General features: G+C 31.9%; 2 protein-coding genes across 4 annotated transcripts in view; one reads left to right on the plus strand and one right to left on the minus strand.

Moving 5' to 3' along the window:
• LOC129216003 (enoyl-CoA hydratase, mitochondrial-like) overlaps positions 1 to 19075 on the plus strand; it is a 41772-nt gene extending 22697 nt beyond the window's left edge. The window contains exons 4-8 of the mRNA XM_054850139.1: positions 3649 to 3748; positions 4253 to 4357; positions 9842 to 9961; positions 12099 to 12166; positions 18884 to 19075. Coding sequence (XP_054706114.1) covers positions 3649 to 3748; positions 4253 to 4357; positions 9842 to 9961; positions 12099 to 12166; positions 18884 to 18949 — 459 coding nt within the window. The 3' untranslated portion in view covers positions 18950 to 19075. The remainder of the gene's footprint in view (positions 1 to 3648; positions 3749 to 4252; positions 4358 to 9841; positions 9962 to 12098; positions 12167 to 18883) is intronic.
• Positions 19076 to 19144: 69 nt separating this feature from the next.
• The window catches only part of LOC129216001 (calcium-activated chloride channel regulator 1-like), an 82983-nt gene continuing 77457 nt past the window's right edge, over positions 19145 to 24670 (minus strand). The window contains exon 13 of one of the 3 annotated variants that reach the window (XM_054850138.1): positions 19145 to 20122. In XM_054850138.1, coding sequence (XP_054706113.1) covers positions 19323 to 20122 — 800 coding nt within the window. In that variant the 3' untranslated portion in view covers positions 19145 to 19322. Of the gene's footprint in view, positions 20123 to 20186; positions 21453 to 24670 lie in introns of those variants that run through there. The other 2 variants (XM_054850136.1, XM_054850137.1) reach the window with 2 other exon arrangements.

Raw genomic sequence — 24670 nt, forward strand, 5'->3', positions numbered from 1 at the left:
GTCTTTAGCGACGAATCCCACTTCCAACTATGTCATGACGATCATCGCAAGACGTGTTTGGAGACACTCAGGGCAGAGGAGGGATCCTGGTTTCACTTTTGCACGCCACACTGACCCTCAACAAGGCATTATGGTCTGGGAGGATATTTCTTTTGATAACTGGACCCTTTGGTCGTAATTAGAGGTACACTTACTGCACAGTGGTACGTCGACGACATCCTAAGACCTGTTTCGTTGCCGTTCCTTTTGCAGTACCCTCGGCTGGTTTTCAGCAGGACAATGCCTGATAACCTTACGGCACATGTTGCTATGAACTGTCTGCAAGCTTGTCAAACTCTTCCGTGACCTGCCAGATTGTCAGATCTCTGTCCCATCGAGCATGTCTGGGATATGATGGGATGGAATATTGATAACCTCGTCCGGCAATTGGAGCAATTTAACCGGAAATACCGCAGGACAACCTCCGGGAGATTTATCGGTGTTTCCCACGTCGTGCTTCAGCTTGTATCTAGGCTAGAGGCGGATCAATACCTTATTGAACTTGTTACTGTAACTCTGACATAAATTATTCAATTGTTCTAAGAACTTAATCATTTACTATTCTGTGCATTGTCTTCCTATCCACCAATTTTCGTCTCAATCGGATCACTCCTTCTTGGTGCGCCGATTTTTTTGTTATCGAGTGTATCACCAAATGATCGTCAGTCTGAGACGCTATATTAGTTTTTTATTGAAATAAGTAATTAATAGCTACAAAAAATGAGTAAATAGGCTTTTTAGAACACCAGATCGAAAACAAAAAGGGAAGTGCACAACTGGAGCGTACGCACACCCCACATGCGAAATTTTAACCTTTTACAGTTTACCATTTTTGAGTTATGACTTATGAGAGATACATACGTACATCCAGCCTCAAGAAACAACGCAATAATTAACTTATTTGGTACCTGAATGCAGTATTGAAACTCTTTCAGGGATGACTAAAATAGAAATTCATACTGAAGTTTAAGTAAACAATTTTATATGAAAACAATAACTCCATTTAATTTGCATTAACAAGTAAAACAGCAAAAAGTCTTTTTTTTTTTCGAAAACATCGGCCAATTCCATTGACTTTCCGATGTTTTTAAGACAGATGGACCGATGTTTCTTGCAAGTTAACATCGGCCGCCGATGCCGATGGCTAAATTGTTGAACCATCGGCGCCGATGCATCGGTCAAGTCCTATTAACAATCTGATGTTTCGACAAGTACGGTGCGGGAAATTTTGACTTTCAGTGATGCTAAAGGGAAATTCCATTCACGAAACTAATATTTAGTACCCAAGAAACAAGGTGATAAAGGGCCTGCGCTTCTGCTCCGAAAATTTTCGTGTTGCGAGTGAGGAATTCGCGTCAGCTGCAAAATGCTTTTTTCGAGTAAAACTCGCTATATAGACATTTCGCGTTAGTGGAATTGCATTGTAGCCAGAGTCCACTGTTGTTTAAAATTGCACATTGAAGTAAAGTAAGTATTTTTAGTTATGTTTCATGTTTCGGATAATTAGTAGCACCGTTTGGGATATTTTTCCTTTTTTTGTCTTTTTCACTGATCGAGTATTGATATATTAACATATTAAAAGTCAATGAGATGGTGTCCAGGTTTGGAACCCTAGCTTGAAGCTCAAAAGCAATTAATTCTTACGAAATATAAGTTCCTTTAAAATTAACTCATATAATGAAAATTAAAGTTTCTATTTATTTAAAAGATGCTTTTCATCATCTAAATCACTTTCATGTATATGTATGTCTATGTAAAATTTAAATCAAATTATGACTGGATTTATCTCAATTTCAAGTAGCCGAGATACACTTATTGAATGAAATGCTACTTACTGTCAGGAAAGGATTAAAAATTTGAAGGTTGAATTCCTTCCACTTCTTAATCCTTTCTTGCAGGGAATATTCGTGCAAATGGTAAAAAATATTTGGATTGACGAATCGTTTCAGTAAAGGAAAGAAAGAATAAAAAACTTATTGCAATATTCCATGTTCAAATGAGCCAATATATAATCTGAACATTTTTTAAATTTTTTCACTCAATCCTCAAATGGTGTGTATGTTATTTATTTATGTTTTTTTTTTTTTTTAAAGTAGCAAAGTAGCGACTACATTTCGAAAGTAGTTTGTAGTTGCTACATTTTGAAAAAAGTAGTTGTAGTTGTATTTCGCTACAAAAGAAATGTAGTTTTTCCAACCACTGGTTGAAATGAATTAAAATAGAATTTATTGCCAAATTGTAAAAAATTCTCCAACAAATAAACTTAAAATATTGTGTTTTCTTATTCAAGCAGTTTTTTTTTTCACAGCAAAGAGAATACAAGAGTTGCAGTAAAATTTAAATGGTGTGCTTTTCACCAAGGGAACATAGAATCTTACTGGTCAGAAGAAAATGTGACAAAAAAATTAAGCTTGTCATAAATTGTTCTTTAAAACACAAAATTTGATGTTTGAATTTTATATTTTTGATTTGGGTTTCTCAATTCAAAATATATTTTGTTTTTGCATGGAAATAGTTTCTAAAAGTACTGTTAATGATTTACAGAGGAACTATTCCCGTGTGGCGATATCTTACTAATCTAGTTGTATCATACGCTGTCAGGTTCCCCAACCATAGTTATAAATGCTGCTTTCAGCATTTAAAAGATGTAAAACAGGTTACAAATTTATTGTACAAAGACGATTTAACACAATATTTTAGTTTTTTAGAATGGTTTTAAACGTTTTTAAAATTGGCAGCCTATAGCTATAATATACGCGTCACAACGTCAATGCAGGAACCAATGAACTCTTCTGAAAATGGCTCGATACTTCCTCTGAGAATTTCAAGTATTGCTTACACTTTTTTTACTGAATGTCTCAATTACATTTTATATGCAATATTTTAGTTACATGCATGTAGCATGGTATTAAAATGGATTGTACATGTACTTCAGCATTGCAGTTGACCTGTATATCTTATCTAAAATATTGGCACTTGTGAGTTGTGAAATATACAGGAGATACATGAGATAGCGGTTAATATTTTTAAACTTTTAAAAATCATGCCGCTGTTTACATGGCGTGATAAAATAGTGTTTTTTTCTTGCTTACTCATGAGAAAAACTTTTGACCATGCTTATAATGAATAATTTAGTTTGTGTAGTTTAGCTTCAAATGTATATGAGGTAGTGAGAAGCAAAGGGATACAAGTGGCAAAATTAAAAATTTGGAGTTAACCAGTACAAATGGTAGGTGAACCCCTCCTCTGTCTTGGTGCAAGAGATAGTACTAGTAGCCTGGTAGGTGCTGCTGTACAGCATGATTTAGAAAAAAAAAATCAATGAAAACCTACCTAGGATGAAATCTGTATACGTCTTTTTCTCAAAACTTGAAAATGTCCACTTACATTCCTTTGCTTCTCATTGCCTCATATGTATATCTGTTTGCTTCATTTAAGTTTGCTTACATATATCTTTGCTATATATATATATTTTTTAATTTATTTGTTTATTTTTGTGATTACACAGATAAAAGGTAAAGTGAAACAATTCCACAAATGTTATACATTCATTAAAAGTTAGTCAATTAAGTGTTGATTTCATAATAATTTCTTTTTCTTTAATAATAGCTTGGTGGTGGCTGTGAGTTAGCTATGATGTGTGACATAATCTATGCAGGAGAAGGTGCAAAATTTGGGCAACCAGAGATTTTAATTGGAACCATTCCTGGTAAAACTTTCTAAAATTACATTACAAAACCCAACTGCAGTGGTTAAAGCATTCTGCTTGAAAAACTGTTTGAACTAAATATAGTATCTATTTCTAATGTAAAATTAAGTTTTCAAGAACCACAAAAAAGTGGCAATTTGAAAATTGAGCATGGAAGTACAGTAAACTTCCAGTTATCCACAGAATAGGGTGGTATGGAAACCCAGATAAGGGAAATATTTATTCCGAGAATAAATCCCAGGAAATCCTAGATAGTTCACATGATATGTAAAAACCAATACTAGGGTGTGCAAAACCTTTGAAAAATCAATAGCACTTGCATACATTTAACCTATAGTTGAAAGCAGTAACAGTGTTTGTAAAAAATATATTTTCGCCTCAGAGCAACAGTAAGATATATTAGTGTTATTTTTGCTTATGCATTGATTTCATTTTTTTCTGAAAAATACAGTATAATAATTTGTTTTCTAAAAATATTTCATTCAACTGAATTTTTTGGCTTAGGTGCTGGTGGAACTCAAAGATTAACCAAAGCAGTCGGAAAATCTAAAGCAATGGAGATAGTACTAACTGGAAATCAATTCACTGCCATTGAAGCTGAAAAATGGGGTAAAGTTTTTATTTATTGGTGCATAAATTTTAGAATATAATTTTCAATAAATTTGATCATATTCTTAAAAAAATACAGTGAATTTGTTTCTTGGTAAACTCAGGGTTCATGCTAGGACTCAGAATTGTGTAATTTCTGTAATGTTTTTCAAAATCCCCCTCAACAAAAGTTTATTTGCATGCCGTTTCCACAGAAGTACAATTTAAACTTTTGATCAAGGTTAGAAATCATATCTTGGATATTTCTCCAGTGTGAATCCTGAAACTAGATATGGAAGCAGAGGGGGGGGGGGGATGTTGTTTGAATCTGAATTTCTGTTTGTTTACATTAAGTTGTTTCTACTTGTTAGGAACCTTTATGATTCCATTTACATTTGGCAAAAGCTAGCTCATTTTTAATCTGTATTAAAAAAATTCCCCAGGGAATGATTTTAAGTAAAATTTTCATCCTTCTCCACCACAGGTGGATAGTGTGGTTAGTTCAAAATAGTATTGATCAGTTGCAGATTGTAATGTATCGAGATATTATCAGGATTCCCAGCTTCCTGCATAAAGCTGGATTATTGCTTTTTTTTTTTTAAATCTTACCTTATATGAGGCACTTCAAATGGTAGAATCTCTCTTGTTTCGGAAAATAAATAGTACTAAGCCCCTGGGTAGGTGCTGTACAACAGGGTTGAAAAAAGCTTTTTAATTGAAACCTACCATGGATCTGAACTTTGCACGTGTTGTACTAAAACTTTAATGTGTTCATATGCATCCATTTGCTTCTTTGTGCCTCATATGTTCTTATGTTGTCCTCATGTGTTGTGTGATGATTGTACAATCTAATATTAAATTTTTTAAATGATTTTGTGCTTAAATTTTTTCACACATAACCATGTTTGTACAGTTCTGGAGCTGATGTTAATTAAATCAAAAAATGAAACATCAAAATGTGGTGTCCTGGCCAAGAGCATGCAAATATAAAAGCAATTTGATTTGGATTAGTCCCTTAAAAGCTATTAAGATAATAGCAGTAACTTTCTATATATTCCAGGGCTCCTAATTGGTCCTTTTTTTTTCAACTCTCGAAAAGCACGTTTTTTTTTTAATATGGTCCCTTTTTCCTTAGATAACTGTTTCATTTTGAATTTTCCCCATAACCTCTTTTATCCATTCACATTTTTTTTTCTAAAACAAATATGAATGTTACACCCTATCACGATAATTTAAATTTTTAACAAAATGGCTGCACAAAGAGCATTTAAAACTATCGGTTAAGTGTAATAAAGTCATTCAGCATGGTCTCTTGTTTTAGGCAAAAGTAAATTCAATCAAAAAGCAATTTTTCAGCTGATTTATTTGTAAAAATTGTCCTATTATCAGTAATGGACTAAGTGACAGATTTCTGAATTCTGTCAACTAATCAAAGCATCCCAAATTTTGACCTTGAAAAGTAAAAATAAAGATCCTTTTTTAGTCCCTCGTTTTCCAATTAGATTTCTTTTCTCCCTAGGTACAAACTAAAAATTAGTTCATAGCCCTATATGAGTTGTACTCAACCTCTTTTTATCTTTGATCCATTCATACTCATGACAAATATCTCCCAGTCGCCACAATGAAAACTAATGAAAATTGAGGATCATTTCTTTGTTGGATGTTGAAAACAAAGAATTCCATTTCTGAGGGATTGTTATAAAGAGCTTTGAAATTGAAACACTACATGATTTAGTGCAATAAAAAAATTTCCTAGAAAAAAAATACTTGACATTTTTTTAATTTAATCTTATTTTTTTCCTTTCAGCCCAGATCCCCTTCTCGGTATAAGTTTCATTGTTTTGTACCCCCCACCCCCTCACCCCTATTGCATTCACCTCATAGACAGAGGGAAATGATCATAGCATTTTGAATCACAATTAAACATTTATGTTTGCAAATATAGGCATAGTTACAAACAGGTAAATCACAATGTTAGATCGAGAAATGCTGGCCCATAAAACCATTAAACAGCAAAACAAGCTAGCTTAGCGATGCTTAACTTTATTTTTTTCTCTCACCTTATACACACAATTATTTATATGGAATGTAATATAAAAATATATTTCCATAGTGTCTCTAAATTTCTTATAAATCATCCAAGGGAAAATCAGAACTGCATTTTTTTAAAAAGATATGACAATGCTGCATTGTAGGTTGTATCTGCTCGAAAGAGAAGCAGTATCAAGCCTTGTGAAGTTAATGGATCAGAACTTTAGCCACAAAATATGCTAAAGAACTGCAAATATGCCAACAAAAAAAAATTAAGATTGCTTTCCCCCCAATCCCCCCCCCCCCCCCAAATCATGAACCGGGTTATTTCAACCAAAGTTTAAGATGATTCCAATTAAAATACAGGTATCCTTTGTATAGCATGGTTATTTGTTCCGTGTAGTATCAAAACCGAGTTATACGAGACTTTTTTATAAATAGTTTTTTTATTTATATTTAAATCTAATTAATCATGCACTTGTTATAAATTATGTCAATATGTACCATGTTGTATCAAAACCAAGTTTCATGTTATATCAAAACTGTGTTATACAAGACTGAAATAATGTGAATCAAGGAATGTGTACTGTGTTATATCGAAATCAAGTCTTAAGATGCAAATTTTATAATAGATAAAACTTTGACTCTATAGAACATACAAATGAAAACTGGCAACCAGAGCATGCAACGGCCCACTGATCTAAAACTAAGAGTTGATCCAAACGATACAACTTAATTATTTTACATGCTTCAAATTAAAACGCATTCTATCAGAAAACATTTGAGCGTTTCTATAGCAATAAAGTTTGTCTGAGCAACGACAACAAAGTAAAGGTCAAGATTCAGAAAATTTCTAAGTGGCCAGTGGCCACTTAGAAATTTAGACTCAAAACACTTAGTGCCCACCACTGTCGCTGAGTTTTGAAGTATAAAATGGGGTAGGGTGTTATTTTGCTGCTTTCATAAAAAATATGTATAGAGAGAGCTTTACAAAGAACATTTTAAAAGCTATGAACATACATTTTGGAAAATTTAAGTTAAAATAGGTTTTTATTTACTTATTTTTCTTTTTTTTTTTTCAAAATCAATAGATAAACAAATCCATGAGAAGAACTGCATTTAAATGAAGTAATTTTAGTTTATTGCAAAGCCTCTGAAGCAGTGAGGATCAAATACAATTTTGCTGATAAAATTTCCCTTTTCCAGAAAATATTTAATAAAAAAAATATAAAAAACATTATTTCTGGCACTTTTTATGTTATTTCTAGTAGTTTGGATTGAGATTAGCATCCAATTCTGTTTTTAGAAACTTAGGCAATTAATAATCTTGTCTTCTTCCATCTTGCGAATGACCAAACATGGCGACTATGCGAAAAATTTAAGATAATAGATTTTTGAATCTGTTGCTTAAAAGTAATTATTAATAATTAAAAACCCTCAAAAAACTAATTTAGATGAAAGAATCAGCTTTTAGCCCATTAGCATCCAAAGCATTAAGAATAAAATATGAAGATAAAATTTGAAGGAAAAAATTTTGAATTTTTCAAGAAAATAATTAATTGTCCTGGGAGAAACAATACGGCACTTTTTGTGGAATATTCAACAGTTTGCATTGTCTTGCAATAGACATTTAATTCTGTTTTTGGAAACTTGGCGCTTAGAGAATCTTGTCTACTTCTATCTTGGAAGTGACCAAATGTGGCGACTGCGCTAAAAATAAAGATTTAGGTTTTTGAATTTGTAGCATAAAAATAATTATAAAATAAAAAATCCTCAATAAACATAAATTTAATTGAACTGTTATAGTTTTTAGCACAGTAGTGTCCAAAGCAATAAGCATAAGATAAAATTTTAAATACAAAATTTTTCATTTCTCAAGAAATCTATTTTAAATAATTAAAATAATAATAATAATAAATAAATAAAATGCTTCATAGCACAATTTCCGTTATTTTCATTAGTTTGCATTTGAATAAACATCAAATTCTAGTTTGTTTTTTGGAAACTTAAGAGCTGAAGCCTACTTCCATCCTTTTTGCCTACTTCCATCTTGTGAGTGACCAAACATGGCGTCTATGTTTTATTCGTAACTTAAAAGTATTTCCGTTCTGGTCAAAAAACGATCTTCCTTGATCACCTCCTCCCCTCCTCTCAGTGTTTATTCTCAGGAGTATGCTTCCAAAGTGATTTAGTTTCTTCTACCGTCGAGTTTACATAATTCTTGTTCATCCCAAGATTTTTTTTGTTAGGAATAACAGGGGGGGAAATGGCGACTGCGGACGTTTTTTTTAAGTCGCCGCTTTTTCAAACTATGTCGCCATGTGGCGAGTAGCGACCGTGAATCTTGACCTTTACAACAAAGCAAAATATTAATTTCAGTAAATAGATTTATTATGTTTCATTTTATTTAATATTTTGTTTCAACTACATTTTTTATTCATTGTTTGCCAAATTTAGCTTATGTTTACTCTTAATGTTATTTTCTTACAATGCATTGGAAACAAAATAATTTTCATCTTTTTATTTTTGAACACTGATGAGAAAAATAAAGTATTTAAAAATTACAAGTTAGTGTTATACAGGGAAACCAAACTTACGAGCCGAAAGCAAACAATTTTTTGTAAAACTTTTATAAAAATAAAGTAAAAACTTATTAAAGTTATTATCATTTAATTTTAACAGTGTATTAAACAAAAATGAAATTTCATGTTTTAAAATTCGAGTTATATCAAGACTGTGTAGTGTTAAATTCAAGTTTTGTGCCATGTAATATCAAAACGGTGTTGTACGAGGGACACCTGTACTTAGATATTGTCAATTTTAGATTTTTTTAGTGGTGTACAGCTTACAAAATAGATATTGGATTTTATTCACTTTGGAGCCACAAATATTTTTTAATTATCTAATATTTATTTGTGTTGGACAAAACATTATTTGCTAACGGAAACTTATTTTTCAAAACTAACAGCTCAGATAAAAACTTACAATTTTCAAAATATTTCTATTTTTTCAAACACGTGTGGTTCATTTTTATCTAATAAGGACTAAATTCTATGCAAAAAATTTCACTCTGCACCACAGAATTACTAATTAAAAACTACCATTTTATCTACTAAAGAGCTAACTTGATTTTTTCTGCCTATTGATTCTCTCTTTCTTTTTTCTTTTTTTTTTTTTTTTTTGGAAGTGTTTTCTTTTCCAGTCTTTCAAAATAGTTTTACTTTTTGTTTATTTTACTACTAAACAGAATTTTCTGAAACAATAAAACTCTTAACGCATTGATGGATCCTTTTTTGGATCAAAACTTAATTTAGGTACTTTAATTCTGTTACTCATGGATAGGGTTCTCCAAACTTCAAATAAAGTTACCAATCATTCTAAGAAAGTGTCTGAAAATGCTTTATTATCTCCAATTTGCTTATAACAGTTAAAAAATAAAATTTTGTACAATGTGCTTCTTTTTTTACTTTTTAGGCCTAGTCAGCAAAGTATTCCCTGTTGAACAAGTGGTTGATGAAGCAATTAAGTTAGGAGAAAAAATATGCACCAATTCTAATCTTATTGTTGCTATATGCAAAGAATCTGTCAATAGTGGTATGTTTTATATATTTTTTCTTACTCTATGCATAATTATCTTCACCTTTTATTACTTTTTTTTTCACAAGCAGGTTCTTGGTCGTATTAACCATTGCCTAAATAATTATAATATTATCAATATATAACTAAAGACAATATTGTAACATTTTATGGTTTATCAAAAATAATTTTTTGTTTTTATAAAATGATAGTTTTTACATTAACATTTTAAATATCATTTGAGATCTACAGATGTCCATTTAATATACAGTTGATTCCAGTTAATAGGATCCCCTTTTGGGGGAGGGGGGAATCATTGTTAATTTCGATGTAAACTCAAGCGATGTTATAATTTGGCGGACACTTGGCGATATATCGCCATCATTTTGGTCGCCAACTTGACGACAAATTTGGCTTTTTTTTTAAAAATCTGTTTTAATTTTACCTGTATTAATTTATGATACTTAGAGAGTAAACTATTGAATCACATTAAAATTGCCAATAATGGGGAAATGACATTAAATTGGAGTAAAAGGAAGTCATGTGATGCACGCATCAGCTCGTTTTTATATTAAAAAAATATTTTATTTTCAGTTTGTGTTTGTACTTGGAGTAAGTTTGTAAAAACTAACTAGATTTTAAAGTTCTTTTTCTCATTGACACCACTTTTTGCTCTGAAGAAAGGGCAATGCATAGATTATCTACAGATAGTTATCAAAATAATGGAAACACCTGTGAATAAAAGTGACCTTTTTGAATGTGCTTCGTAAGCAATAATGTATTCTGGTTGTATATGGTGGCTTAATGGAAGTTCTGGAAGGCTTGGATTTTTTTTCAAGTGCGCGAAATGTCGGACCTCTCAAATTTTAAAAGAGATCAAATTTTTGGAGCAAGTATAACTGAAACATCTCAAATTTTTGGGCGTTTCTAGAGGTGCTGTATCTAAAGTCATGACAGCATACACACAGTGCGGTAAGACAATCTCGGTAAAAGCAAAATCGTGGGCGGAAAGAGAAGCTCAGTGAAAGAGGTCAACGGGTATTGAAGCGGATTGTAAGGTCCAAAAAGCGAACAAGAGCAGCAAAAGTTACCACAGAACGAAATCACCACTATGTTCACCAATGTGAGTGATTATATTTAGAAGGCACCTTTATAAACCGAACATTTTACGGAAGAATAGCAATTCCCAAAAACACTTGTCACAAATGTTAATGCTAAACGTCGTTTATAGTGGTGCCACACTCAAAAATCCTGGTTTATTGATGAGTGGAAGAGAAGTAACATGGTCTGACAAAACGTCTTTAGCACTTTTTTCCTACTACAGGACGGATAAGAGTTTGGAAGACACCAACACAAGCTTATGATCATGATTCTCTCCTTCCAACAATCAAGCATGGATTAGGATCTGTCATGATATGGGCAGTCAAGTCGTGGGTTTTTGCTGGACCAGTCGTAACCCTAAAAAGAAGGATCACTGGGGAGAAATATAGACACATTTCAGATGACCAGATCCATCCTATGATGCAAACTTCGTTTCCTGGAGGAGGCGGAGTTTTCCATGCTGATAATACTCCAATTCATGCAGCAAGACTTGTCCAATCGTGGTTTGATAAACACGAGGGTGAATTTAAACATCTGCCTTGGCCAGCACTGTCACCTGACCTTATTATAATTGAACCGTTATGGTCTATTTTCGAGCAATCGATATCCTCCTTTGACGTCTCTCCCAGAGCTTTCACAATATCTCCATGAAGAATGGCACGAAATTCCTCTGAACACTATTCAACACTTTTATGAATCGATTTCTTGGTGAATCCAAGTTGTACTGCATGTCAAAGGTGGTCCTACACGATACAAATAAAGAATTCTTTATAAATCTCAAGTGCTTCCATTATTTTGATAACTACCTGTACATGTAGACAAGACTGCTTTAATATGTTGGATTTCATCAGTTGTAATTGAGTACAGCAACACTTACAACTTATAACTATTAATTATGTTGTTTTGAAAAGGTCTTCTTTTTTTCCCCCCAATTGTTAAATTTTTTTTCGGTCTTTTGGAACATTTATATTCTTCTCTTTGTGGTGTTGTAAGTAGAGTTTCTGTGTATTTTATTGTTTTCCAAACAATGTTACAGTTAAAAAATTCATTGTAGCATATGAAACCACCCTTAGTGAGGGATTGAGAACTGAAAAAAGGTTGTTCTATTCTACATTTGCTACAGTAAGTATCTTATAATGTTATTATTGTATTATGTATATATTGTTTACATACTTTTTTTTTTTCGTTTTTTGCCATTTTATCAAAAAATTTAGTCAAGGTATGTTTTGATTTTAGCATTTGAAATTGATTCGTTCAAGTTTTAGTTAATCAGCAGGATTTGTACGCTCCAGGAAAACCTGGAATTGTCAGGGAAAATGACACAATTAAAAATGTCAGGGAAAAGTCAAGGAATTTCCAAATTAGCCCCCAAAAAATTTTTTTCTCAATTTTTTCGCTGGGAGTTTTGTTCCATGAGATCTAATCTTCATTTTTATCAATATTTACTTTTAAAAAATTGTAAAACTCTTGAGGCAAAATGACGCTGGCAATGTAAAAAGTGGCGACCTGAAAAAAACTTCCGCAGCCACGATTTGTGACTTTCAATAGTTCCCAATAAAAAAATTCTTTAGGTTAACAGGAATTATGCACAAACTTAACAGGGAAGAAGACAATTTACTGCTTCGGAAGCACCTGCCTGAAGATGGTAGGGACGATCGGGGAAAATCGTGTTTTTAATATCAAAAGTCTTTTCAGCTACATTTGAAACGTAGTCGCCATCTTTGGTCATTGACAAGATGGAAGTAGACATGATCTTTAAATGCCCAAGTTTCCAAAAACAAAGCAGATTTGGATGTTTTCTTTAACTGAAAGCTAATGTAAACAACACAAAATGTGCTGCAAATTGTTTTGTTTTTTTTTAATAATTATTATTATTTTAAATAATTTTCTTGATAACAAAAAATATTGTTCTTAAAACTTATCTTATCCTCATTGCCTTGGACGCAAATGTGCTAAAAACTTTTCAACTGAATTGTAGTTTCATGAAGGGTTATTTTTTTTAAATTGTTTTCATGCTACAAATTCAAAATATTATTCCTTACTAGCTTTTACACTCGGCTTCGCTCATGTTGATGTAGTTTTTTTTCAATTGATTCAAGTTAATGGTCAACACAGGGAGATGTCAAATAGTTACCGAAAAATGGTTTCTCCTCAGTTTCGCTGACATTTAAAATGACCTCCCCCCTTTAATATATCAAAAGATATGATGAAAACTGAAAATCAAGGGAGGGGGAGAGGTAAATGAAATGTCAGCGAACTTGGGAAGACACCCAAAAATCACACAACATAAAGCAGGAAAACGTTCAGGAGTTGTAAAGAAGTTAGTTTGGATAATTCTCAAAAATTCCAATTCGAGTGAGGTCAACAATTCTTAAATAAGGTCAACCATTTCCCTTATAATCCCCATCCCCGTCAAATGGTGTCCAGCACTACACCTGCTACCTAAATTATTGTATAGCTTCTTACCAGAGAAATCTTCGCAAAATAGGGTCAACAGTCACTAAAAATCCAAATTCTAATAATGTCGCTTTAGAGTGAGAACATCAAAACTTTAAAATCCACCACATGAAGGAAATCAACTGTTTCTTAACAACATAAACAGTCCTGATTAAAATAACAAAAAAATTCAAAGTAAAAATACTATTAAAATCAGCGTAAGCACAATAGTTTTTTTTTTTTTTTAAGTTCCCATTTAAATGAGACAATAGTACGAAAAACTTCTCATTTCCGAAAGAGAAACATTCCCTAAAGTCTTTATTAGAATGGTGATATCAGCGTTTTCAAATAACATCTCCCTCTGAAGATCTCCTTCATGATTAATTCCAAAAATCTTCATCAGTACAGGTCCAATAGCATAAAAAACAAATAAAAAAAAAAGAGAGAGAAAGAAAGAAAGAACATTACTCTCTATTGTCGCTATTAAAGTAGGGATATTAATTCCACAAAATCCTAATTAGCACCATTAATCCTTAAAAACACACAAAAAAAAGAAAAAATTAAATTGAAAGTTTCTTTAAAATTTTTAAAAAATCACCAATAAGCTAACATAGTCGCCTGGTGAGTCTGGAGATATAAAATGGATTTGGTGGATTAATTTACATTTTAATAGCAGTTTTAATGTTATTTTAGCATGTTGTTTCTCTAATTTGGTGTATTAATTTTAACTGCAATACCCTATACATAGTATTTAATGATATTTTTACCAAAATTAGTTTGGCGAAGTTTTTACATTTTAATGCAAATTTTGTAATGGCTGTAGCGCCAAGATTTTTGAACATTCGTCCCGACCTCGTTATCATAACTCTGCCTATCGAATAAGTTTTAAAATGTCATTTTGTTTTTTTTGCAATTAAATTCATTTTCTTCAATGAATGCAATCTAATTCATTATCTATTTTTGCAATTAAAAGCAACGTAAAAATGTAAAATAATCCAAATCCATTATTTATCAGAAAAAGGACCACAGTACCATACTTTCGCCAGAGACTCGCCAAGTTTATAAAACTGCGTAAAATGTTTGCTTAATCTACATTCATAAGATATGAATTTTAATTCCGAACAGAAGATGTTTCTGGGGGTAGGGGGGCAGACTCTATTCATTAACTTTTTTTATTTAGTTACCAGATTGTTGTACATAGGAAAAATACCTGGCATTGCCTGGGTGTGTAATAATTGTGAGAAACGATATAGTTACTTTTATTTATTTTCCTCTGTAACTGAAATAACTCAAAACACACCGCTTTGACGTCATTGAAAATCGAGCTTTTTCCTTATCCATAAAAGTAAAACGGCAATAAATATGAAGGACAAAATAGCACTCTTTTAGAAACGAAAATACAACAAGAATATACAAATTAATTAAAACAAATTTAAGAATATACAAAAAGTAAAATGACAATAAATACGAAGGACAAAATAGCACTCTTTTAGAAACGAAAATACAATATTTAAGAATATACAAATTTGAGGATTTCCAAAGTTCCAAAATATGAATTTAAATTTCACTTGTTTAAAACGATTAAACGATTTACCTTTTTTTTTTTGAACATATTCTAAAATTGTCTCTATATTGCTATTGAAGTACAAACTTTAAAAAAATGTAGCCGTACGTAATCCCTTACTGCGATTTAAAATGTTACGAAATTTGCGATAATCGTTTTGGGATATCTTGGATCCCCCTCCCTACTTTGTAAAACTGTGTGTTACTAATTTTATCGAAGAGATAGTGTCGCCAAATACTGACATACTTCTTTCTGATGATCATAAAATGATGCTATCCGAAATGTTTCCAAAGTAAGTAGTAAAGTTCGGCAATGGTGTTTGAAATTGTGCACAAACTTGTGCTGTTTATGGATTTGATTAATTTAGTTGGCGGATCATTTTACATGTTAACAAATGATATAAAGAAAGAAATATTAAAGAAATGGCAATATTTTGGTTACATGGGGAAAACCAAGTAACAGTATTCGCATAGTTTTTAGCTTCAAAAACAGTGACAATTGAAAAAATAGCCACATGCCTTAGCTATTGAAATAATTCCGCAAAAAAAGTTTGGAGAAGATCTCTGCTGGTTGATCAAGCACCCAGCCAACACAAATAAATTTTTAAAAAACCCATTAATTGCCTCAAAGTTCCTTAAAACTGGAAAATAATCAGGCAAAAAATCTTACTTGAAAATTTAACTTGAGAAAAGCCTTGAACAGTCAGACGAAAAGCAAAAGCGGTCAACAATACAACAATTGTCGCTATCGACAGGGAGTTGACATGATACCCTAAATACTATATTGTATTGAGGAAAGCCTTCGAACATGGTACTAAAAAGCTCACAACTCGGTTTTTATTCTACTTAGAAATTTGGAACAGGTGCCATCTTCAGCAGAAAAATCAGAGCTTTCGATGGACATTTAATGTTAGTATGTGCTAGTATTTTTTCATTCTCATTTTAGAGAATTTATATAAAAATTGGGTTTTATCGCCCCCTAGGGGGGTTTTGCCCCCCATAACGGGGTGAAAACTACCCTATGTGTTATTCTGATGCATAAACTATATTATTGTAAAGTTTCATTAAAATCCATTCAGTAGTTTTTGGGTGAAAGTGTGACAAACAATCCATACAGACAAACTTCCGCATATATAATAGTAAGATTTTTGGGTGTAGCCGCCATACTTGGTCATTCCTAAGATGGAAGTGCGCAAGACTTTTAAGTGCTTAAGTTCCCGAAAACGGCATTGGATGTTTATTGCAAAGCAAACTGTTGGAAACAACGCAAAGTGTGCCCTTTTTTTTCCTGATAATTCGTAATTATTTTCCTGAAAATACAAAATTTTATCTTCAGAACATTTTTTTATTCTAATTTGTGATTTAGATGCTTGTGTGATAAAAACCGACTATTTTGTCTTAATTGTTGTTTTTTAAGTATTATTGTTTATTTATGACTACTTTTATGCTACAAATTCAAAACTAATTTTCTTAAATTTTTCTTAGTCGCCATGATTGGTCGTTTGCACAATGGAAGTAGACATTAACTTCAAAAAACAGAATTAGATGTTTATCTCAATGTAAACTATTGAAAGTAACATAAAAATGTGCAACAAATTATGAATTTTTAAAAATTATTTATTTTCTACAAGAGAAAAATTAATGTAAGCATCTATTCATATGCGAAGGAAAAAAACTGATGATAATTGGTATTGACCTATGATTGGCTGATGTTGATTTATGTTATGTATTATATGGGTATGCTGATCGATGCAACAAGTTAATCATATTCATACTGAAAAATAGCTTTGTATTTTGATCAATATGTTTTGTGTTATATACTAATTAGAAAATAAAAAATAGTGTAAACCAAAAGCAGAGGCTAAAAGATTGCTGCACGACAGCAGAAAGCGAATATTAGGCATGACACCTGACATCAAAGAAACCCTGAAATGAGTTCAAAGTTATTTTGTTTTCATCAAGTAGTAAATCAATTAAAGCGATTTTGAACAAATTATTTAAAAAAACTTAAAATTTTAAGAGCGAAAAGAAAGAAGAAAAAAATCCAATTTTTTAAAAAAATCTAATGGGAAAAGTTTCAGTTCTTACGCATTGCTACTTCAAGCAATTTTAATTATTTTGAAAATATTGCTATTTGAACTTAATTTTGATTGAAGCGAGTAGCTTGGAATTTTCAAAAAAACAACCTGGAAAACCTGGAAAAGTCCGGGAATTTTTTTTAACCATAAGTGTATGAACCCTGCTGAATCAGTTATATTTTTTCTAGTGTGCAAATTAATAAGAAATAATTGCTTAGGTAGAAAACTGCTGAGTGTGTTTTCAAAAAACTTAATGAGAAAAAAATAATTGTGTTGTACACATAACATTTTTCACGTGTGTCAGCTATGAAATCGATCAGGATTCTAAAGGCTTGTTGAGAGTGTTAATTTTTACCTTCCATTTCTTAAACCTATCAAAAACATTTATTTCTATCTAGTTTCTTTAAAGTTGTTATTTTTCATTGAAAACCAAGTTTTACTTTTGAACAATTGCATGAGCAATTGTATGTTACATCCAAGATTTCATCAGATAGATATAGGAGATAGTTTCATGCTGCTCACAATGTACCATTTTTTCCCCCTTTTGTGGCCCATTTGCATTGGAGGCATGACAGTTGATTGACATAGAAATTATTTTTCTGTGAATAAGGAATATTCCTAGAAGTAAGATGAAAAGCAATAGTATAATTGTGACAGGAAACCCTAAGAAGCAGCATTTCTTACATACTCACAGAAGATATTTAGATTTTTGGAATTTAATGTATGATAAACATAAGTTCATAACAGTTTAAGTAATGCAAATCATCGTTTACAACCTACTATGAAGTCTCCAGTGGAAAAAGTTTGGAAGTAAAAATTGTTTTTTGTTATTGGCAGAGAAATTAAAGAATTTTTGGGCTGAATTGAAGTACAGTAGAATCTCAAAAACCCGAAGTAATTGAGGCTCCCCTCACCTCGTATTACTGAAAGCTCTGGTTATCCAGAACATTCTTTCAGATTAAAAATTTACATTATTCCGACGACATATGGAAAAGCACATTTTTACTTGAATAGATAAAAGGAAATATTGCCTTCATAAAAAATTTATCGGTCAAATTTCAACATAAATTTCCCTTTTAATTACATCTAACCAAGTTTTGAGGATTGGTTTTCTCAATATCCGTTCATGTTTATGTGTGCAAGGCAACCAAAACATGCATTTTGTCTGTGCCCGAATTCATTTTGACGAGTTTTGTCATGACATCTGTATCAATGTGCATGCTTGCATAGGTATGTATCATGGATTACACAAATGGTTAGTTGTGTAGGAAAGTTTAAATTTCATTTATGCAACTCATGTGGCTTCACGTTGTGTACACCTCCTTTTTTAATAACAAACAGATATTCGAAAAGGGATGTTGAAATGTTCTTTGTGGCAAATCAATGTCAATTTTACGTATCAAGTTGTCTACAAGGCATATCAAAATTTTAATACACCCCCCCCCCATACCTTGTAGTTGATGAATATTTCATGCCACCTAGGGAGTGTTGCTTAAACCAGCCTCTCAATGTACTTTTTTACATACTGTACAAAGCTAATAAGTTTTATAGTAGCAAAACATTTCTATTTTCAGGCTTTAATGAAAAACAATTTTCTAGCTTTTAAAAAATAAAACTCAAATGAAGCACCTCGGATTAAACAGAAGCTCAAACGTTCAAGACTTGGATTTCGGAGATTCTAGTGTACTTAGTGTTTCCATTACGATTTGCATCAGAGAATTCTTCTAAAGTGTCTTAAATTGTGTTTTTTTCTTCTTTGTAGAAAGATCGTAAAGAAGGAATGACTGCATTTTTAGAAAAAAGAAAACCAGATTTTACTGGCGAATGAAATACACATCAATGCTAATTTGCCTTTATTACAAGTTAGGTGTGAATATCGTATGGAATAGTGAAGTATATTTTGAATTGTTGTATTAATAAAAGTGTTTTATATTTTTCAATAAAAAAATGAATAAAATTATTCGTGTAATGATTTCTTATCTGTTATAATTAGCAAACGATTATATTATATACAAAAAAATTTCTAATTACATATTTTTACTGGTCATCTTTTAATTAGTTTATACATATATTTCCTAAACATTCATGTGTGTGAGCAAATAAATATGAGATTGATGATGTATGAAAAAATTGAGTTGGATAATACGTATATTTTGTTCATTCTGAAAGTTCATATGGCATCAACTTCGAAGGCCTAGAGATCAAAATCTATCCACTTTTCCTGGTGCTGATTCTTGAGAAATATTGTCAAGCTGGTTCATTTCTTTCGTTGGCTCATCATCTTTCGCAATATTTGTGCTTGAACTCCCTAAGCTTTCATTGTCGCCATTTTTCTTACTTTTGTTTAACTTGTTGCTTGGAAGCGCGTCTAAACTCATCCAAGGCTTTGGAGCAACACCTGCTTCATATAATGGTGGATCTTTTTTCTTATTTTTGCAGTCCTTGATTTGATCATGCGTGTACAGTATCACTGGAAATGACTCAGCTTTTCTCATCAGATCATCTTTGTTCCTGTGATCAGTAGCATCGAATGTTTTCGAATTGACTCGATTCTTGTATTCGGCTCTTCCTTCTAGGTCTGTTGCTCTATTTCTAGCCTTCATTTTTTTCTCTGCAAGTACGTAAAGTACTACAGCTACGATGATTACAACCAGCACAATAGCCACACAGCTTCCTACAATTACATCAACCGGGGGGCTGCTTTTGGTTGTCTCATCTTCCTCAGGAGCTTTTGTGGTGATAATCTCTTCCATGTCCTGTTTTAAACTAAAACTGACTTTGTTTGATTCTTCACTAATTTTACCATGCTTGTTGATGGCTTTTAATGATATGCTAAAGGTTCCATTATTAGAAGCAGTTTTCATCAGTGAAATTTTAGCTTTTTGTGCTGAACCATATTCTGTTGGAACAGGTTTTTCTTCAAGCATGATCCAACTCGGCAACAATCCATCTAATTCACATCCTTCATTCTTGCAGAATAATAAAAATTCATATCTTCTTGCTGAAAATAAAAACTGATGAGATTAACCCATTGTAAAAAGGTACTATTAATTTTGTAAAATATTTTATTTAATGTTCATTGATGAAAACAAGGGTGAGAAAAAAAGATTCTAAAGACAAATTGGGCACAAATTGAAATATATTTTCAACATGTATGTTTACATAGATAGTATGACTAAAACATTTAATACACACAAATGCATACAGAAGTTTTTTTACTTCATGTGTCCATTACTATAAAAATATCCTAATTTTTTTACAGGGCTTGTTTTTGAATGCATAGTGGCAGATATATTTGGCAATTTGCTTGCCATTTTTAGTTAACTTGTGGGTTACATATTCCTGTATTATTGCTTAAGACATCAAGTGAAAATGAAATATAAAATTTGAAACTTTTACATTATTTCTCTGCTGATTGTGAATTTGAATAAATTTATGATTAATTAGAATTATGGAAAAACATGGGGTGTCATTCCTATGCTCTTTGTACATATTGACAATGTTCTAATTATATACAAATGTTGTGAACTTCGAATTTGGCTGTCAAAAAAAATGAAATGCAAAATTTCACAGTTATGTTCTTCTATAAAAGAAAATATTTTCTCATGGTAGTTAAACAAAAGTCATTCTCTTTGGAGATTTTGGAGGGGCAGGTTGTGAAGATTCATCGTCCTTTGCCTCAACTTCAGCACCGTCATTGTTATTCACAGCAGACCTTTGTGCCTCAATATCCTCTTCTTTAAAAACGGGTGGACTCTTGTGCTGATTCTTTGCATTCACTACCTCAATGTGATGTTTCATTATAACATCAGCAGGAATTGAAGTCAAGGGATGTATATTCTTTTCTGTTGGGTTTGCTTCCATCTTCAAGTTATTCGAATTTCTGGATTCTTTTTCCGCTCGCTCTTTAGGCTTTATTACAAAGTAATGCACTGCAGCATAAGCAATAATCCCTATGACAATTACTGCAACGATTACCCCAATTATAATTCCAACCATTCTTTTCCGTTCAGCTGCTCGTCTTGACTTTATATCATCATCATCAACAGTGGTTGTTGCTTCTGGTTCTTCTGTTGGCCTTTTCTCTGAGACATAAATTTCTTTGATGTTTGAAGCATCACTCATTTGCCCGTGAATATTTTCAGTTCTCAGAGCAATAAAATATTTGGTGTTTTCTTTGAAGTCATCGTCTATTTCAATCTCTGCCGTTTCTATGTTTCCATATTCTTTGGGAACAACAGTTAAGTTATAAATTCTTTTTTCAGTATTTTCATCAGAGTACGCGATTGCTTCATCATGCACTGTGAATAACTCGACTAAGTAGTTTGTAGCTAGAAAGGAGGAAAATCACATATTTTTAAAGCTGTTAATCTAAATGTACTTGATCAAAAGAATTATGTAATTTCATTTTATTTGCTCTTATTATGGGTCATTCCACAGCATTCAATGTTACGTTGGCGATATTTCATAGCCAAATGTCAAAATAATTGTATTTCTTTCACTAGGAAAAAATAAATAACAAAATATTAGATTATTCTAACTCTTGTTTGTATTTTTTCAGTGAAAAAAATACAAACATTTTTAAATTTGGATGTGAAATGTCCTGTATGTAACACTAAATACTTGACATTTGACACCCTCAGAGATCCTCCGCCGTACCCTACCACTTGGTTTATCGGTTTTAAATGCTCAGATAAGTCAGAGCAAGGGTCTCGAGGAACCTTAACCCTGAATACTGTGGACTGACTCTTATATTCAATCATAATACTTTTTCTTATAACTCTTAACAAAAATTCTGAAACTCTTAACTCTTGGCCAACTCCTTATCTAAACCCTTGGGAAACATTTTAAGGGATGTTAGAGAGGCACTGGCACATACAAGTGGAGGGCCAAGGGTGTTTAGACACCCCGCCATCCCCCTTGAGTTTTTTTTATTGATTATAAACATATGTATTAATATGTAAAATATTTCAATGTGTAGGTAACAATTTCTGAATTAATAACTGAAAAAAAAATTAATTTTTGCTTTCTTTCCCTGCAAAATCAAACTGTATGAAAGCATAAATTGCTCCGTGATGATGATTTTGCTTCACTGTATGCATTTTAATTATGAGAAAAGAAAATGAATTATTGCTTGTGCATTCTGGTATTTTAAAAAAGCATTTGCTATTACTAAATTACTTTTATTTACAATGCTAAGTAATAATTCAATAATTTTTTTAATGCTTTTTGTTTCCAACAATCGATAAAATCAGAAGAATATGTTTGGATGATTTTTGGAGTATGATATGAGAATAGTGGATCTCTGATCCCTGAACCCCCTCCCTCTTAAAAAAATTCCTGTGTGCGCCACTTTGGAGGGGAGGATAAGAAGCAAGATTTATATGGAACATATGATCTCAAATGCAATGCTGACGCACAACATGCAAACAATTGATGGATGTAAAACAGGCCACAAATTTACTTCGCAAAGACGATTTTACACAACATTTTAGTTTTTAAGAAAGGTTTAAAGTGGTTGATGAAATTTGCAGCTTACAGCTGTAATGCATGTGTCACAATGACAAAGCATTCACTGTTGCAATAACAAGTTATTTTGACCAATTTTCATTGATCACTGTGCCTTTGTTGTGACACGTGTATAGAGCTATTACAGGTTGCAACTAAAAGAGTTAAACATTTAAAAAGATTAAAATGTCCCGATTTACTACACGGGGACTTGAGAAGAAAAAAATCAATTTTGAGAAAAAACTTTGGTAGCATCTTACAAATTTATTTAGAAAAAAGAAAAAAACAGAAAAATTGCACATAGCATTTAGTCGAAACAATCCTAAATTAATATGAAATATTAGCAATTATAAAATCTATCGCTCTACCAATCTTGAACCAAATTTCCATGATAAACAGAAATGACTGCTAAAGTCATGAAGACATTAGATTATGTTTGAATTAAAGATGTATTGAGCATTTAAATACATGATGCTATCTCCACGGTTTGGACCTATATTTTAGCTATTCCACCGTAATCATAAGAATTGTATCTGCACTTTGTATCAAAATTGAGTTATAGTCACCAGGTGGTTTCTTGTCACATATATCTCCTAAATACAATGTTTAATGGTCATAAGCCAATGGGAAATATCTTTTTTTTTTTTTAATCCAAAAGAAATCTATCTGAATTGAATGCAGTGAATTCCTGTTACAACAAACTCCAAAGGATCAATAAAATATTTCGTTGTAACGGAATCGTCTAAAAACTTGCTTTATTTTTATAAAAGTATTAATTTTACAAATCTGCACTCTAATATAATTAAATCTGCAACATTTACCGTTTCTAAAGATCTAAAATATAATACATTAATTATCCTGAAAAAATAAAAACAAAAATGTTGAACACTGAACTTTTATTCTTTGGTTGTCATCAGAAAAAACATTGCTATTTTTGAGATGTTTGGTCCTGAAGGATATTATAAAAGATTCTAATTCAGAAATGTTATTATACTGACCACAAGAACCCTTGCAAATTTGCAGGGTGCCTTGCGTTTTATGTGCAGAAATTGACTGTGCTTGGATTGACACTAGCTTTTGTTGTCACCTATCAACCCATGTTTCAGTATGAGTAGATTTCCACCTTGAATGGCTATGAATGGCACTGTTTTAAAAATACAAAAGGAGTTTTTGCGTTACCATTTGTGAAAGTTGTTTTTTTAGTTTCTGAAAACAGCATTAAATTTAAAACATTCAAAGTGGCGTTGCGAAAAACATTTCGTTGTAACAAATTTTTGAAAAAAAAAAAGCCTTGTTAAAACAAGATTTTTTATACATTTTCTTAATGAGTTTTAAAATGGGACCGAACATTTGGTTCATTGTAACGGATATTTCATTGTATCGGTATTTGTTGTAACAGAATTTCACTGTACATGCAGCCACACAACTTTAAATACCAATTTCTCATTTTGAACTTGACTGCAAATACGACTTTTGCACTTATCATGGCAACATTACTTTAAGTTCAATATTTTCTTCTACTTTTTTTTTTGAATCTAGAGTTTAGATTTAAGCCTTGCATTTAGCCTTTGATTTTGAATTTCTATTCGGTCACAAGACTTTTTTGCTTCACAAGTTCAGCCTTTTATTTCTTTGTATCTTTTGTATAGTGCCATGTGATAGCAACTTCGACATCTTAACACTCTGCAACAACGAGTGGGGTTATTGTTAGGGAAAAGGAACCACTAACAGACTTTCATATTTCATGACAACCAGTGACCTTTCTTTTGGTGAAAATATCTTTGTTGATTGAAAATCCAGATTCTGGAGAAGCATTACCATGTGAAAGAGTCTGTATGACTTTCACAATAGGCTACAGAATTCCAAACTGAGATGCATGGCTACATACAGAAGCTTTTCATTGGCTACTTAACCACTCTTCCGATGTTGTTGTGGACAGAAATGTCTTTCCTGGTGATTTTCCATGTCATTTCTTCTGTTTTCCAGGTTTTAAGATCAAATTTGTAAAATTCTGCGACTTTTCCCTGATTTTTTGAGACAG

Source organism: Uloborus diversus, chromosome 2 (assembly GCF_026930045.1).
Source record: "Uloborus diversus isolate 005 chromosome 2, Udiv.v.3.1, whole genome shotgun sequence".
Classification (NCBI taxonomy): Eukaryota; Metazoa; Arthropoda; class Arachnida; order Araneae; family Uloboridae; genus Uloborus; species Uloborus diversus.